Source organism: Helicoverpa zea, chromosome 3, assembly GCF_022581195.2.
Source record: "Helicoverpa zea isolate HzStark_Cry1AcR chromosome 3, ilHelZeax1.1, whole genome shotgun sequence".
NCBI classification, from domain to species: domain Eukaryota; kingdom Metazoa; phylum Arthropoda; class Insecta; order Lepidoptera; family Noctuidae; genus Helicoverpa; species Helicoverpa zea.
The window spans coordinates 7,709,127-7,728,824 of NC_061454.1; the positions used below are offsets into that span (position 1 = coordinate 7,709,127).

At 36.1% G+C, this 19,698-nt stretch overlaps 1 protein-coding gene across 2 annotated transcripts in view; it reads left to right on the forward strand.

Annotated features, from left to right (window-relative positions):
• Nucleotides 1–19,698, forward strand: part of LOC124645966 (bcl-2-related ovarian killer protein homolog A-like) — a 48,124-nt gene that overhangs the window by 20,637 nt on the left and 7,789 nt on the right. The window contains exons 2-3 of one of the 2 annotated variants that reach the window (XM_047185962.1): nucleotides 6,328–6,393; nucleotides 18,890–19,085. In XM_047185962.1, coding sequence (XP_047041918.1) covers nucleotides 19,016–19,085 — 70 coding nt within the window. In that variant the 5' untranslated portion in view covers nucleotides 6,328–6,393; nucleotides 18,890–19,015. The remainder of the gene's footprint in view (nucleotides 1–6,327; nucleotides 6,394–18,889; nucleotides 19,086–19,698) is intronic. The other variant, XM_047185961.1, reaches the window with a different exon arrangement.

The window sequence follows — 19,698 nt, forward strand, 5'->3', positions numbered from 1 at the left end:
ACTTACAGATATTCAAATAATTACATGATGTACTTTCCTAGTAGACTTTTATGCTTCTCGGACGCAGTTGCCTAGTGAAGGTCTTTATGTAGACAGTGGTCTGTAGGAGAATGTCTCCGTTAGCCATCCTTAGAGAGCTTGAGACCAGTGCCCTTTAACTCTTCTAAGCAATCAATTGATATATTGAAAATTTAACTAAGATTCCCACAGGATTATCGAGCAAAAGTTCAGTGGTAGAGGAAAAAAAATATTTCTTTGTGAATAGTTTAAGGAAAAGAGGATTATTAAATAAATACATTTTTAAAAGCCGCTAAAGTCAGTAACCCTGTCGAGTAAAGAAACAACAAAATTAATCAAATTATCCTACGTCTATACATATAATAAATCTGTAAAAAAACTGTGTCTGTACATTGAATATATTAAAAAAATAATAATTGGGTGGGGTTTAGAAACAGCAATGGAGCACAAATCCAAAAAAAAAATTCTGTCTGTATGTCTGTATGTCTGTATGTCTGTATGTCTGTTTGTTTGTACACGCTAATCTTCCGAACTACTGAACGGATTTCAATGATTTTTTCTTTGTTGTGTCAGTATTAAGCCTGGTCAACATATAGGCTATAATTTATCTTCGAAACTTGAAGACCTGATGCAGAACACCAACAGACCAACAAAACTATAAGAGATACAAAAATGGTGTCATGGCAAAAATTGTTTCATGTGATGAGCATTTTCAGCTGAGATAATAAATTTGAAGATCTGGAACACCTGATGTGGAACCCCAAGAGCCCAGCTTCTCTGTACCATATACAGGTATGCCGTTTTAGCAAAAGTTGTTCAATTTGATAAGCACTTTCTATTGACTTATACAAATTGAAGATCTAAAACACCTGATGTGGTACTCCAGGGGCCCAGCTAGACTATAGCATATGGAGGTATGACGTTTTAGCAAAAGTTGTTCAATCTGATAAGCACTCTCTGTTGACTTATAAAAATTGAAGATGTAAAACACCTGATGTGGAAACCCAGGAGCCCAGCTAGACTATAGCTTATAAAGATATGACGTTTTAGCAAAAGTGGTTCAATCTGATAAGCACTCTCTATTTTGACGTATAAACATCGAAGATCTGGAACACCTGATGTAGAACTTCAAGAGCAATGACCACTTGAACACTTGAAATGTATAGAAATGAATGTTATGAAATAGGTATGGTGAATCAAAAAAAAGTAATTAGTCCGTCTTTTAGATAACCCTAAAATAATGGACACGTTTTTTTTTCTTTTCTACTTCTCACAAACAAATAATAACTGTACGGTGCAACCGCACATTCCGCACATCAGCATTTTACGCCACTTACATTTTAATTCATAATATATGTTCAGTTCGCGTTGAGCTACCAAGTTGGTCAAGCGTTCTCGTTACAGCCAACAAGGGCTGCGTCACTCATTTCATTCACTCATAGTCCATTAAGCTCATCTTTACCTTTAGTACGTTTCGGTTAATACAGTAGTGTTCAGTACTTAACAATCTTTTATTCCTTTCCACCATCATCTAAAGTATTGTAGGGTCCAGCAAGGGATCATACAATAACGAAGATATAACACGTTTGAATTTTGTGTTAAGTGACTGCTTAGTACAAATTTTACATACCTAGACATGGCGTCACGAGCCCCCACTCTCCGAATTTTTTGCGTTATATATATCTCATTATTATTTTGTATGTCTCTTCCAGACCTCGGGACTACAGAGTTCCGAATTTTTGGGAGGCAAACGTGAGGCCAAAGCCAACACGCTGAAGCCCTTTTGAGACAAGTTTAATGAAATGGTGACACAAAACCGACAATTATCCCTTTATACACTATAGAAATGAACCCAAGGACAATCCCCGGTGAACATCGTTAAAAAAAAGACAATCTGTGCTATACCATTGCTAACTGTGGATGAATACTACTTGGGCTATTGTGATGGGATGATAATGGACTAGGAATGGGGAAACTACGGGAACTTTGGCACCTGCCGATGACAATGTATTAGATACATGTAAAAATGGCAGGTGGAGACTCACCAGCTCACTTACCGGGTCCCAGGGAATCTGTCACAGAATAGTAACAAAAGAGGCAACAGGGACATGAGCGGCTGAAATGTGAGGATACCTCGGCGGACTTTAAACGCAGATTACGCGCTCTCTGTGGGTCACTTACCACGAGGCACCTATCCTCCGAGCAGAGCTACTAATTCTGCTCAAGCGACTCCACTCTGGATGGTCAAGCCAAGCCAGAGGCGTGAGACCTACCCCCGTCATGGTTCACTCCGACCGGCCGGAGATGGGGGACAGTATACTCTCCGTGGAGAACTCAGTATATATGCCCCGCGGGGTCGCTACTCCCCGTCATCAGCCTCAGATGTCCTGCGATGCTTATATCTAATTATTATTGTCGTTATTATCTCAAGAGCCTTTGTCCCAATTATGTTATGGTCGACTTCCAGTCACGATGCTACTGAGTACCAGTGTTTTAAAAGGAGCGACTGCCTATTTGACCTCCACAACCCGGTTAACTGCTCAACCCAACACCCCTCGGTAAAACTGGTCAGACTTACTGGCTTCTGACTACCCATAACGACTGCCAAGAATGCTCAATGACAGCCGGAACCTACAGTTTAACATCCCCTCCAAATAACGGTCATTGGTATCCAAAATATACGTAGAAAGTACATACGAACTTAGAAAAGTTGCATTGGCAGGTACTTACTTGCCAGACCTGGAATCAAAGACGTACGCTCATACTTGAGAGATTGGTTCTCTACCCACTAAACCACCACGACTTCCACTAAGTCATCACGACTTTGTCATCTCAGTAACATTTAATGTTTTTTTACGTAATAATACGTGTAATATTTTTGCCACACACAACTTAAATGCGGACTAATTAGAATCACTACTTTTATCCCTATGGTCACGTCTATTGCGGTTCAGTTCTCAGCGTTTTGTTTAGTCTGCTGTGCTTTTGCCGTTAAAGTACAAAAAATAAATATATGGAACATTTCTAATGGCTATGCGTATTCCGTTGTTTTCAAGTCAACGGGCCCTTAAAATTCAATATCAGACGATTCAGATCTTTGATTTTGCTGACCCCGTAGTCGCTGGCATAAGGGACAGGATCCGCGTACGAAGTCGCGGGCAGAAGCTAGTTCATAATAAATAAGCAGGCTAAGAACACCAAATCATATTAATCGCACTTATTCTCAAAATGTTCCGCATTGATATAACATAACATAATTCATTGTAAGAAAAAACATAATTTGTCTACCTAACGGTATTGAATATTAATCGATTAATTAAAATGATTCATTGCGAATATCGCCTACCATAATTAATTGGACACTAATAATAAATCACTGGCTATTGTAAACTAACGAAGAATCATGATTACACGATTAACATCACAATATAGGCACCTAATCATATATTACAAGTAATTTTAACCTGTTATAATCTATGGCCTACATCCTACATATGAGATTGTCTGGTAAGCTAAGATTACCATGAAATACTGAGAAAATCGGTCATAATTCTGTGCCGGTCCAACGCACAATACATATGAGACGTGAGCATGCATGCAACGTACTGTACTTACTACCAACAAGGAAGATACAAGCAATTTACAAACATGCATATTCAGATTGATGTTATACCTACCAGATTCTAGGCACATGTTACCGGCATATGCTGAGCCTAGTTCTTGTAGCCAGTTATAGGATAGAATCTGTTCTATTTTCGGAATGAATTTTAAACGTCGCTGGATTTTAGCACGTTAATTTAAGGAACGTAGCGTATTATAGTACACCGTTAAATTAATATATTTAAAATTATAGGTAAAACTTAAACCGAATATATTAATAACATGTAGAACTTTTTGAGCGTTAATCACCACGCTTGCTCAATACGGGTTGATGATTTCAGACTTTATAGTCCAGGTTCCCTCAAGATGATTTCCTAGGTATACTTAGATAGTTTTGATACTAAAAATGCAACCAATAAGTACCTATATCTATCACTGTTTGAAAAACTACCCGCGACCGTCAATCACTATTTGGAAATGATAAAACTTTCGAATTGGAAAAAAGAATCTGAAACTGTCAGAGCCGAACTTTGCACTCAGTTTTTTTTTTCATTTAGTAGAAGGTCTGATCCTGATCCCATATCTACACTGAACATGCACGTATGTGGGGTTATAAGGGTCATCCTCTTAAAATTCTTTATCTTATTAAATTATATATTACACGACAAGTATTCATATCTACCTATACCTACTGTGACTCATAAGCTAATCGCTACCGAAACTAGAATTTACGACTTCAATATTTTAAACCCAACATATATTTTAGACTGAAAAAAAAAATACGTGTGGCACTCGGGGACTGCCGCGGTAAAGCTATTGCATAGCATTCTGTATCAACTTATGCAATTATAATTATTTATTTTTTATTTTATTCGTACAATATTTCTGCAATTACTTCATTGTTCACTTGCCACACGTAATTGCCAACAGTGAACGTATTGCAACGCAATACTTATACACCTATATACTTTCTCACAAACAGCTGATTATGTATTCGTCCGATTTCGGAGCAGCTCGTCTCGATTCGGGCGAGTTCCGTAAGTATAATACGTCTAATCGCACGACACACAGCGCCGTGTCGAAGACTGCCGAACTGACACGACGTTAGACGATGTACGGCCTTCAAGCCACACCTCCGTGCCCGTCGGAGTGGGGAGCGTGAGGTTTTTTCGTTACGGAATTTCTGGATTTGGTCCCCGCGCTCAAGGCCTGCGATAGAAGCTATGCAATAGCTTAAAAACCTGAACAACGCTAACAATACCTACCTGACAAAAACACAAAAGCAATCATTCAAACAGTTTCATACTTCTGATGAATAAAATAACGTCGGTAACAAGTTTAGGACTCAATCAATAAGTATTAGCTGCCTCTTTTAATTATGTATGAACATTTGTTTGACGGTACTGTTTACAACGAAGTATTACACATTTGGCATACACAGGAAAAAACAATGTGACCCCTTAAATTCCCCACGTGATTTGTATCTGACGTGAGGTGACTTCGTACCCAAGAATCTGAGGTAAAATTCTCGCAAAAAATATGACAGCAAAACCTAGAAGGGAAAATGGTGACCTCCCGACAAATTATGACAGCCATCAATTCCCGCAAGCGACAATGGCTGGTGAGCGAAATAAGTTAAATATTTTCTTAAATTCCATCGTACCTAATGCAATTATAAAGTAGGTACCTGATGCAATTATTTAATTATAAAGGTTCCATAATTGATGTGAATTTAATGCGCAGACAAATACAGGTAAAACACGACCAATGTTATGGCAATACTGTTGAAGTTTCAAAAAAAATGATTTTGTATGAAATTATAAGATAATAGAGTTGGCTGTTTCACCTAAACAAAAAACAACCATTATAAAATAATCATCTTCTAAAGAAAATTGCTAAACAATATGAAAGTTCGTGGCGTTAAACGAAAATAGCTGCTACTATCCAATCAGCTTTGTTTGTTACAATTTACTATTGAAGGAGAAATGAAAACAGTGTGCCCTTATTTCACAATTGAGGGATTATAATTAAAATAAACGATCAGCTGAATTTTGCTACCTGTAACTGTATTTTCAGTCGCTATACGACTGGGGCCCGACATCAATTTAAACTTTTCCTTTAGAATTTCGCAACATAATAAGCTATTGCACATTGAGTAGTTTTAAGAGCTATTGTTATGGAAACTTCTATGTTTAGATAAGATGTATGATAGACATATAGGCGTTCGTAACATTACCATTTGTGTAACATAGTTTACAACCCCTGTTTTGTTATGTAGATAGCGGCATTATTAGTTCTTATTGTTCCGCTCTGAGCATGTGATTTATGCAAGACCTACAAAAGAATACGTGACGGCTCTATTACTTGAGCACGTCGTCCTCTCATTCCTATTGACAATGGTTTACTTTATTCCTTTCTGTTTACTCTTTGTGGTTTTCTTCTCACGAACAGGAAATGAATTCGTAGTGCCTTTGAAAACAGCCTAACGTCTCACGAAAGAATTTATATTTACTTTTTTGTTTCTTTTTTTGTTTACTGTCAATAAGAAACTACTTTGAATATGAGTGTACTTTGACCGAAGACTAGAAGCCATCAATTAAATATTTTAATGTTCTCAAGTATAACGTTGGACTATTAGAGGATTTATACGGCGTATATAATACGATAGGTTCAGAAACAATGAAAATAACAAAAAACGATTTCACTCAGGTTCACAACATCTGGTCCATACCGCAGTGCACCATTCTCGGCCAGTCATACAATATCAACGACTATGTAAGTAGCTACATCTTTTGAATGTCATCATAACATCCATAGCTCATGTCACTTTACAACACATAACAAAAGGAACGTAGGTAATGCGTCAAACCTTATTTGTTCACATTATTTTCCTGATAGAAGTGCCGATGCGAGTCGTAAACAGATAAAAGTATCTCTCCTTCATTAGTTAGTCGAGTGATTCTCTTATCAGAAACACATAAATACCTGACTGGCATTATAACGGGGCAAAGCCCTTGGCCCATTAACTGTTCTACACCTCCGCATTCCGAAAACATTTTGTTATGCCTACTAAATAAAATGCCATCGAGGAAATCCGAATTCCGAATCAGAAAACGATTATTTGCTCAATAAAACTCGATTAATAACTATTAATGTATCAAGATCATCGCGTGTTAGCTAATTATGACTGTTACAATTAAACAGGTGTTTTTAATTACGATGGTGTGGTACTAATTACGAAGAGACAACAAAACCACGACCTTCTGGTCGTACCTACCGCTAAATTACATTTTATTTATAGACTGAACTTCATACCCCATTCTACCTTTAAGATAAAATTCAATTTTGTTAATGAAGAACATAATTAATTATCGGCGATAGCTAAAGTAATCACTTGAGGCTTCTAACATCGATATCCATTTATAACGTCGGGTTCAAATCGTGCACTGCAATTGGACACAAATAGCTTGATAGAACATGAACAGTAATAACGCATTTCCTCCAATTGACTACAAATTGCTCGGACCATTATTTGACAAATACCTACATACCGTTCATTTCCTTTATACCCAGATGAAGCATGGATTAGACGTAAGGCAAAGAAATTATATTGCCGAGCTCAATTCAACTTGTTTCGATTTCAAAGTTTGGTCTCACAAATTAACTCCGATGGCCTGTGTGGGTCTCTAAACCGGTGCAGCGAGTGGACAAAGAGTAAAAAGATCAGAAGGCTCACATTGATGAGTCTAAAGAGATAAGATATCAGCAGTATAGTGTTTGCGGCAGCTGTTAAAGAGCAAAGCGCTTGAGTAATCGTAAGTTTTTACTTAGCCTTTCAAGAAATTCATCTCAATGTCAAAGACAGCGATTTATTACGTAAATAAAAATTAACTTGAATATCGATAGGTCTTTTGATTAAGTCTTTTGACTTCTAACCTAACTGAGGGTTACAAAATGCACAGCTCATTTCTGTAAATTAAGGACATTTTTCAAAAATTATAATTTTTCATTTTCACAATAATTATTGTACATCATACAATGCATTCAAACTAATCATAAAATAACCTTAATTCGAGAAGAAAGTGGATCTTCTGCATCCATCTACTCTATGTCAGCAGTTATATCGTGCTCACCGGGTGCTCTCTCGATTACCTGTCCGTGCTCTTAGGTACCTTTCCAGCGTCATGTCAGCTCCTCGTGTATTGAATTTCTTTCCAGAGCAGTCGCCAATGTTCGCAAGTCACTTCAGACTTTGTACATGTAGGTATAAAATCGCGTAGTTCCTAAGTACGTGTAATCGCTAGTTGAGACGTTCACTTCTGAAGTTTAATTAACTTGTACAAGTAACGTTAAGTTGCCGTGTGGCGAATGATTTATAGTAGTGAATAAATTTTGTATAATTTACTAGCACTAGGTAGGTTTATTAAATAACGGTTTATTAGTAACTCAGGTAATATTCAGCAATAAACGGGGACTAAAAATGAGTATGCAGGGGCAGCCATATAAGTGCGGGCAATATAATAAAAAGATAAGAAAAGAAATTTTGATACAAACATAATTAACCCATATAAAATGTTCTGTTATTCCTGTCCCACCAGAAGAAGCCATCAAAACAAAGGTTGTATAACCATATCGCTATCACAATTATAGGTACTGCTTTCGGAAACTTCCAAATAGGTACACGTGTAATGTATTAAATTATTACTAGAGAAATTGTTGGCTGTTTAATATCTTCATTATAATAATATGATGAATATCGGATATCCGACAAAATATAGGGGATCGTCGGCCGTGACAAACGAGCTATATCGAGCTTCCGTAAGCACGCTTTTCTAACCCTATGAATATATCAATATTGTTGAATAATTTATCGTCACTGAATAAAATCATATAGAACCCTGAACCAGTTTGATAAGTTATTATAAATTGTTTGACTTTACAAACAGTTACAGATATACCACACACAACTATTATTATTTATTCATACAAAACCATATTTCCAGTCTGTGCATTACAATGAAAGTGCCTACCTATTAAGGATTCTGCAACGAAAATCTAGTCTAATTCTAGCTTTCTTTAAGTTAAACAATTTGTAAAATCACTGTCGGTCAATTCAAAAATTACCCAATTTAAGTAGAATAAAAATCTGCCCAACTTTACCCCATTGTTGTAATTTAAATAGGCCGACGTTTTAATTTTATTGCACGGGAACACCGCAATTAAAACTCGGTCCAAGGTTTTGAGTCTTAGTGATAATTCTAGACTTAAGTCATTTCCTCTGTTTTAGGGCTTTGTAACCAAAACTTCTTTCAACAAACAATTTAAAAGTTATAAACTGTTCAGTACCAGTACACATCATAACTTCATCAATTATCTTGTATATGATGCTGTTTCACGAGCAATTAACTTTAACATGATATTCATAACATGTTAAAGTCTGCTATCAGCCGGCTATCGTAACAACGCAAATGATAAGTGGCCATTAGTACAAACAGGACGCTGGAAAGTTTCGACACTGCGCCCAAATCCACCTGTATGGAGAGATTAACTTATATCTGCTGGATTAACTGTATACGCATTTTGTTGAGTGTACCGATAAGTTAAAATAAAACTCTGTATTCCGCCGTAAAAAATAACATGATTTTCAGCAGTTGGAAAAACATACAAATCTTTCCTTCGATTTTTGACTCTCTTATAAGATCTTGAATTATGAAGAATTGTAAAAAAGGATCCGTTGTGTTACTGTAAAATTACATATTTCAGTAATTCAATCAATATGACTTCAGTGTGGGAAAGGTTTAGGAGTACCCTTACAACAACGATCCATTAGAAATGGGGCGTACATAACCAAACACATAATATACCCATTTATCCACCATAGGTACTCGTAATATACATTAGGTACAGCCTCGCAATCTCATGCCATTTGCATAATTTTACACCGAGGCGTAATATTTGCTGAAAATAATTAGATGAATAAGTAATTTACCAAGCGGAAATATTAAACAATAGTGAAATTTTCCCAAAACGGCCTTATCTCTGGTGTGCATTGAACCCTTAAAAACCAATAACATAAAGCAAACAAGAGGTTAAAAGGAGTACAGAAACCACGTTACCCAATGTTTTATTGCTTACCCAATACCCTATCGTACCTTAAATAGACTTTCCTGAAAGTTTGTGGGACTATTTCCCAGCGTTAAAGTAAACGCTGGATAATCCTAATTTTAAAATGATAGAAGCCAAGGTTACGTTTTTGGCAAAACCGCTGAAATGTTTCCGGATTTTGTTAGGAGGTCAATCAAAGGCAGGCATTCTTTTATCCTGATGGTATTTTGAGTAAATCTTTTAGGTTTCAGTAAACAGTACATTGTGAATAAATATACGAAAATTGGCTTTTCAAAAAAGATGACATAATTCGTCTACAAGTACAGACGGCATCGAACTAGAAATGTGAGATCATTCGTACATAACTCAGTCCCTCGTGGATATGCTACTTAATATTTCATAGATGGCAAACAAACAAACAAGTCAGGTCTCTACTTTCAACAGATCTCGATATTATGATTTTTCTGATGTTATTTCGCGAATAAAAACTTATCGCTAAGTTTAACTGCCTTGTTTGCGCTAAACTTTTCCCATAATTTAACTAAAGGTATACTAACAATAAAGACTATTGGGGGAATATTCTAGAAATTCGAACCTAAGTACCATTTCTTTCTGAATATATGCCAGTGTTTCCTCGAGGTATCTAATTTGGTATTCCGTAGCGGTCAGATATATCAGCATAGCATTGAGGTGTGGTATTAGCATGGCCGACGCGGCTGCAGTCATGGTCGACGCGGTGTACTTGGGTACTCCATCATGTCATCAGTTTCTGGTTGGCATGTCTCAACGATCCTTTTATTGATGTTATTTATAATTTTATTGTTTATGCGAATTATGTGAACATAATAAGCACGTAATAATTGTAAGTTACAATTAAAAATGTCAAAAGTTTTTTTCAAAAAGTATACAAGAACAACAATGTAGATTCTACAAAACTTTTTTTTCTGGGTAATTCAATGAAATTTAATGTTATTTTTGTGCGGTCTACGGTTATAAGGGTAACCTAATATTTGAACTACTTAAGTACCTACCGCTGCTAAACTAATTTGTTGCTATACTATTTGCCATTAAAGAATTCGCAGAAGCCATTACCTCTATTTAAATTGGATAAGTACCCTCACTGAAAACTTCTGAGTAAGTACCTAGGTAATAGGATAATATTATTCCAGTTAAAGTTTATAGTAGGCACAACAGCTATGTTGAGTTCCGAGAACATGACTGTAACTATTTTTATCTACTATGTATTTATTCATCACCAACCGTCATTAGCATATTGATACTTAAATCTTCGAAAAACCGCTTAAACCGTCTGTAGCTCAACGTTACAATAACTTTTAATTTAAGTGCTAATGCTTGGCTGACAGTTTTCCATCGAACGGTTTTGTAAACACAATTATATGTAAGTAATAATTTGAGAATTCATCAGCCTGTATTTTATCATACCATTGCTTAGTATATGACTCTTCGATACAGAGAAAGATTGAGCCTTAGTTAGACCTAGTTAGTTTTGTGAATTCGAAAACGGTACATTTTCAAAACAGGCAGTTATTAAAAGGCTTTATATATAAATGTTATAGTTATCAGCAACCGATAAGCCAAATGAGAGACCGATCGTGCACTTCATTGACATTGAAATCGATATGGACCTCGTTTTATTGGCATTTCGCACTTCATTGCACCGCGGCTGTGTTTGGGCTAGAGAACTACTCGAAGCTATATGTGAGATGTGGATGTGTGAAAATATCTGACTGTCAATTGTATGTAGGTATTTATATAGATTATTGTCCGTGAATGTCTTTTGTTGCTCTTACTGCAACGAAGCCTCGTTTCTAGCTTTAACAATAAGTCCAACTCTTTTTCGAAATAGATGCCTATATTAATTTGAAAGTGAATGTAGGTTTTTAATTAGGCTCAATTGTCCATTCCCATTGTCTGGCTAGGCTACAGAATAATAGTAGGTAGGTATTGTGAGGGCCCTTAAAATACAAATACTAATTTAAACGGTTGGCTGTACTGTATATTCCTAGTCAGCCACAATTTATTACTTCGTAATACGTTCATTTTATTTTAGTACCTAAATTCAAATTATTTTGACATAAACAGTTTAACGTTATGTACGGTTGATTAACAATTTTACCAAAATGTTATTAAAGTCCTCGTTCTACGTACCTATTACTTAAAAATATACTCCTAAGATGGTTTGCCAAAGAAACTGCCTGTAAGAGGAAAGGCGAGGTCTTATATGACTTTCTCCCTCTTATTATAAAACGTGGTATCAAATAAGTATCGGCTTTTGTACTACCTTTAATCCAGCTTTAAGTACGACCTTGAAAAAACGTTATTACAAAACGCAGTTTATCGCAAGTCCTATTACTATCTGTAGTACAAAAGATAAACCATCGAGCCCCCTAGTTTAACTGCAGTACTTAGGCACTTGTCTCACCGGCAACGATTAACGAGTAACGAGTAGAGCTAGAACTAGAAACGAGTTAGCGAGACGCGGGGAGCGAGTGCGTAGTTCCGATATTTGTGTAGCTCGGCTATAAGCGAGTGTGCGAGTGAGGCGGGCGATTACTCGCAGAATTCATCATCATCGTCGTCTGAACTAGATAACAATGATAATTCAAATGATTTTTCGATATTCATAGTAAATAAAAAAACCGTGTACTTTTAGAATGGCACTGTAGAGAAATGACCACTGGTTGCTCACTCGGCGTGAGTTCTAATCGCTTGGCGACTGTCGCCGAGCGACTGTTATCTTTCATAGCTTTTGTCGCTCAGCGACAAACTAGTGAAGCGAGTGCTCGCCGGCAGTGTGAACAATCAGCGATCAACTATTTGTATATGCATCTCTTTTGTTCACTTGGAAAGTATATCTATTGTACGTTTCTTGAGCGAGGAAATAGCCGATAGTTAGTCGTTTTCTCGTCGTTGGTGGGACAACTGCCTTAGTCGTCAAACGTCAAATTCCGACATTATTTACTTTTGAGGTTATTTGTTTTGTGATGAAAAAAACGAAAGTGGATATAAATATGTGTGATTTGGAATACTTGGATGTGTTAGAATACTATTGAGAGTGTCCGGGGACCCAACAGAGTGCGTCATCGAGAAAATCTCTTCAAATTACCTGACGACAATTTTCGATATAAATATCGATTTACGTTTTTCGAAATAATACGAACAAGATTCGGAACAAGATTGTGTGATTGTGTTTCCAACATGTATCAGGGGCCCGATTCTCCTAATTTTACTTATGCGACATACGATTCACGTTCGACTCGATTCGACTGATATCCGATCCCGACTAGATTACGATTGAAGCGTATGTGGCATTCCGCTATTTTTTCTTTGAAATAAACGTTTTTATCCTTTTCTGTCATTCAATAATGAATCATTTTGTCTGCAAATGATTTACGATTGCAAAATGATTGTACAGCAAACTACCGTATAGAAAAAAATTACCAAAATAGAAGACCAATCGCACATCAATCAAATGTCAATCGAATACGATTGGTCTTTTATTAGTAGCAGAATGCCCGATATGGTTAAAACTGCTATTGCGATCATATTGCTATTCGATTTCTATTCGATTTTGACATTATTAACTTAGGAGAATCGGGCCCCAGTGCATTTGACTGTATAAATAGACATCGGAATAAAAGATAGTTTTCTACTTTTATGTTGTTTCCTTATTTTGGTAATTTAATGCACACGATATACTGTGTACTTATAAGTTATTGTGCAGTTAATTTTGAAGAGGTTCTAATGAGATGCACAACGTCTTATTTAATCATTTAAATCGGGCTGAAAATAATCCAAGTTATTCCTAACCTAAAAACAAAACATAACTCGGATACGCGCGCTGACGTTCCGTTATATGCGCACACTCGATAGTTGTTTAAAAGAGAATAATTGGATCGTGTATATCGTTAAAAGATACAAGAAATATAAAATTACCTTTAAATAATAAAACGTAATATTTTCAACCGCATAGATATTTGTTTTATTATCATAGTTATATATTTTTCATCAAAATGCACTTAATAAAATAATGTAAAAAGGAACGGCGCATTGAATTCGGAACGATTGAACGAATGATTTAAATATTTGTTGCTTATAATCTGTGGATATTATTTGAACCATAGACAAATCGAAGTACCAAACAGTCTTCTCTTAGTCTACGTTTTGTAATAAGGATGTAAAGACTATCGTAAGTACCGTAACAAACCAAGACGTCTTCAGTCTGGTTTAAACCACTACTTGCGGCAGTTTTTATAATAAGAGGGTCTATGTTTGTTTGTAGGACTATTTTTATAAAAGGTACACTTAATATGTAGTGTGCATCTGCATCATCATCATCATCCTCCGAGCCTTTTCCCAATCATGTTGGGGTCGGCTTCCAGTCTAACCGGATTCAGCTGAGTACCAGTGCTTTACAAGAAGCGACTGCCTATCTGACCTCCTCAACCCAGTAACCCGGGCAACCCGATACCCCTTGGTTAGACTGGTGTCAGACTTTCTGGCTTCTGACTACCCGTAACGACTGCCAAGGATGTTCACTGACAGCCTGGACCTACAGTTTAACGTGCCATCCGAAACACAGTCAATGGTGTCTAAGATATACTTAGAAAGTACATACAAACTTAGAAAAGTTGCATTGGTACTTGCCTGACCTGGGATCGAACCCGTGCCCTCGTACTTGAGGTTGGTCCTTTACCCACTAAGCCACCACGACTTCTGCATCTGCAAGAATCGATATAATCGTATGTAGACGTAAACTGGTGTGTGTAACCTCTAAAGGTCAAGGAATTTCATTTCTTGCGAACCGGACCATCCTCAGATCGGACACATTACTCCACAACTTTATTATCCGCCTATTTTTGACCACTACGGGACTACGAACTCTTCTCAAACATGTCAAATATATGTATATTTATGTTATGCGCTACCACAGATTACCAAAATATAGTTACTTCTACTTTTAATAACTAAGTAGTAAGTAGCACTGGAAACATAAAAAGGAAAAAAAAACGAAGACGTTAAAATAAATTCTTGAGATCAAGGTTCATGCCTCTCACAAACCACTTGTTTTTTTTATTTGCATAGACAGAAAATTCCATAAGGTACGGATTTTACCAGCCAGAGTCCAATTAATTAACGTCGAACTAGGCACGTTCATGTAAATCATCCAACGAAATTATTTTCTATTGAATAAAATGTATCCATAACGTTTTTGTTTTCACTACGTACCGTGCCTATATTAAATATTATCTTCATTAAAATTTTCCACTCTTCAACAAAATTTTCAGCCCCAACAATGTTATAGTAAAATAACTTGTGAGCAACATTCTAATATCTCATAACAAAATTAACAAATTTCGAAAATTCTAAAGTCTGCGTGAGTCATCTGGCGTCGAACTAATACATGTGACGACCATGAAACTCGTCTACTAAGAGCAATTTACCTGAGAATGCTGAATTTAGTTATATTGTAACCAATTACATGGTTCCATTATTCGAATTCAGAAAAACATTTGGTTTTATGATCGTATAAAAACATACAATATGACAAAACTACATAGTAACAACAAAAGTATCTAGTTCCTAACGCGAAATGTTTGACAATTCGACGCGCAGCCCGTCTTAAAGCAAAGGCTTTTATTTCCTTTTAATTAGTCAATTTTCTTCGAAAGATTTCTACTTGTCTTAATTGTACACTACCACAAACAACCATTAAGTTGTCGCGACTAAAGAGCAACTTTAGGATTGAACAATAATTAAATGTGTGCGAGTGTTGCCAAATATATCCGAAAGGTCGTAGACTTGTTGACAAGTTGACGTAAACCTATTTGAATGCAATCCTGCTGTCTGCAAACAGTTTAAAACATCGTACGTTAAATTAAAACTCATCTGCCTTTTGTCCCCAAATATTGGGACGATGAGCAACTTCAATTTATCTTTGATGTTCTTCCAAGTGCCCCTTACAAGACAAAAGTAAAATACACCGAACCCAAACGTCTCGCTGTAGCGTGAATTGCCTCAGCCGGGTTTTATGTTACACTTATTTGCATTTCATCGCAGCCATTAACAAAATGTTAGCAGTTTATAACTTTGGATGAAACTAAATTATTCCTTTGACGTCATAAAAAAGTTGCACTGATTGAGAAGATAAATATTCCTTTTTGAAAATTAACCGAGTGTGACGCGGGTGAGTCGCTCTGAATAAGAGATGTGTAGTGCAAATGCGAATACCGGCACACGCTCATAAATCTTAAGACCCTCCTGTTAGCAATTCTGCGGCTACACTTAACACCGTTGAGCCGGTCTTCGGGGTGTTATTAACACATTGTTTGAGTTTATTATACCAAATTTGGAAGGATCTGCTCTTCTTGTAAAGTGAAAAACAAAGAACTTTTTCAAAGATTAATTTTGTAAGCAGTCAGTAAACATGATATAAGTACAAACTTTCAACGTTTTGAACCCTTGTTACGTTGGTTTTGATAATTATAATAATAAATAACTATACTTTTATATAATCTGAACAAAAATTAATGTTTTAATTATAATATGTATAATTCAACGTCGTGTGTATCTGAGACCTACCTGTGGATACTATAGATTTATAAAAACTTACAAATGAACTGATCTTGACCGACTGCCAGTAGCCAGATACGAACTTTTATAGTCCAGTTGTTAAATCTAGCTGCGCAAACAAAACTCGGAAATTAAAATATACCTATGTAGGTTGCTGTCTATCTAACTAAGAAGCAGAATGTTTTCTCATTTACATAATTTTCCAGGTTTGTTTCGATAAGAGTAGATCTGTTGATGCGGAAACTGTGAACATCTACGGGAATGGCTCCAAACGTAACTGTATTGTATTTTCATTATATTATCAAAGATGGAAAGTGAGAAACAAGGTCAAATAAAGAAATTTCGCCCAGAATTGGTACACCAATGTCTTTGTAAATAATATATGTAGGCCGAGTATGATTTTTCCTCAGTGCCATTCCACATGAGCGTGAGTGAATGATTCCAATCAGGTCGAGTGATTGTTTTCAATCAATGAAGACAAATTGTTTAGCTATCAACTAAATAAACTGTTGAAGTTATTATACTCAGAAGATTTAAAATGATGTCTACATTATAATTATGATGAAAACGATGAAAGAAACGCCTATTCTAAAATAAGATGCTTAGCCCGTGACCCAAGGGAGCTACCAATGTCAAATACTAGAGTAAAAAAAATGCTCATATACCTTTAAATGGATTATGTATATGTATCTAGGATTATGTACCTAACATTTTTCAAACCATAGCAGTTGTTCTCAAGATAAGCACGTTCAAACTTCGAACAAAAAACTGTTCAACTTCCTAGACAGATTGATTGATACATCCTTATCATGATCTGCTTAGTCTTTTTCTATTTCCTGCCTTATGTAACCACAACCTTGTTGTCAAGTAACAAGATACCCCAAGATACAATGACAAATTCTAAGTCTACGAGACAAATATTGTTTCAAACGAATGAACATCGTATTTATAATAACAGCCAAATCTCCAATAGATCCAGCCGTCCAAGTTGCCAAATTACAAGTTTACCGACAGAAACACCCACAAGAGTAGATACTTATTATTAGTTCCAGGTGAAATTAAGTTCGGTTCGGTCGGGGAACAGTTTACAACTAGGTAATTAATTTCATGGTATATTCGAATTTGTAAGTGTACAAGACATTTTAAGCGAAAACTTCTTCGGAAGCGCTATACGCTTTTTGCGATGGGAAAAATGCTAAACTCGCGACTGATCGCGAGACCAACATATTTGAAAATCCATAAGATGTTCTACGGTCGTTCCGTTGTATCGTGAGAAATTACATACTTCTTAACTAAAGCAGTTAATTCCCTAATAATTCCATAAGATCAATACGCTACTTCAATAATCAAGTCTCACTTCTGCCAACACTCCGAGTGAAACCCGTTGATTTTTTATTTAGTTACTGTGTATAGTTTAACCGACTACGTAGATTTATATTCTTAACAAAACCAGGTCAATTTGAACGATGCCATATTTCTTTATAAATGCTTCATTACTTTTTACACGTCATGAAACAGATCTCAGATTCGTAAATAAAAACAAAACAAGCCAGTTTCACTTTATTCTAATCTTTGTCGGTTAAGTGAGAGTTTAAGACGGAGTATGAATCAAAAAGCTGCGTTTAAATCCAAGATTAACAACATAGTAGAAGTGGCACTTGGCCACGCACTCGCTTAGGTCAGCGAAAAGCTATTACCCGACCCAACGATCCCAAAGGATGAAAGAATCTTAAAGAAAATTATGTTGTCGTGGAATTCAATGGCAAGTGGTCGTCGGCTGAAATAGAAAGCAAACTGCTGTATTGCGAATCAGAAGAATGTAATTTTAAATCCAGAAAGAATAAAATGTTATGAACCAGCATTTTTACTAGTTATTTCAAAGGCACATAAATCCCGTCTGGCGCCGTGTTAATTTGAGTTTTTATGGATACGAGAGATTTTTGTAGGTACTACGTAGGTTTGGTGCGTACGTTTACAGGTACATATTTATGAACATATTCGTTAAAATAAGTATTCATTTTAACAATGTTCTAGTTTATTTAGGTTTAGAGTGTAATTTACTCTCATACAAAAGTTTTGGTTTCAATTTTTTAATTTTTAGATTTTTTATAGCTGCGGTTAAACAAACTTTATGAAATTATGTTTTAAATTGAATTGAAAATCCAGCCAGACCTATAAACATTATAGCAAAGTGAGTACATAAAAGTATTGCATCCCATGGGTAAATGTTGAATATCTGCAGAAGGCAGTACTTCATCTCGTTAAAGCCAATCAAAGACGGTTGTGACCGTATTTACTGAATATCCACAATATCGAACACTGCTATACCACTGGGGTTTTCTTTCACTTTGCAACGCATTTCCTTTGCTTTGATTTCTTCACTTTAACGGACGTCTTAGCGTACCGTGCGTTTATATTGTACCTAAAATAATGTTTACGTACCTATTCTTTATCAAGCAATATTTTTAAATCATCAATCTTCTGTAGTTTACGTCGAACATAAACAAAACGGGAACAATAAACTGTATGCAGTTATTATTAGAAAGAGTTAAACGTTTTCTTTTTTTTTCAGATAGGGCCGCTAACTGAGTCAAGATGGCAACTGGGTGGGGCAAGAGGTCAAGAGGCCAGCAACATCGCCATACAAGTCACTCCACCCGATGGAGAAGAAGATGACGAGTTTGTGCCGACGCTGCGTATGCGTCGCAAGCTCAGCACGCCGCTCAGCGCGATGCCCGGAGTAACTGATGGACTGATTAGCTTACCAAGTAAGACGATTTAAGAATATATGATAAGTTACTAGGAACAAGATACCTCTTAATTACCGACGAGACGAGAGAGACTTAACAATATACTTACCTATTGTTATCAATTAGAGAATAATCCAGGGTCCAGACAGAGGTAGTTAGCTCACAAACTTATAGTCGTGATTTCAGATCCTCTCTATGAATAGACGTCAAATTCATTAGTAACCTTACCCTAATGAAGCAGTCTCGAGGTAAAACGCAATTTGGAGCCCCGCACATATTGTTCGATTGTGTCAGTAAATACTTAGTAAATAATATGGTCTATAGAGCGTTAACTTCAAGGGCGTGGAACTTTACACTGTAACTAAGTAACTTACACAATACATGACATTTATTGCTGTTACCCACCAGTATTCGGTACTTTGAAGATCTGCAAGTCCAACTTATAATTGTTCGTTTTTTGAAAAATTTAAAATATTATTTTAAAAATCCTAAAACATATTGAAACACCTAAGAAGGTGTTTCCAGTTTCAAGAGAAACTGAATTCAAGAAGGGTTTCAAAAGTTTGAAACCCATATCTTAAAGCATATAAAGCTGTAAAACATGTAATCGGAATTTCATTATCTGCTCCAC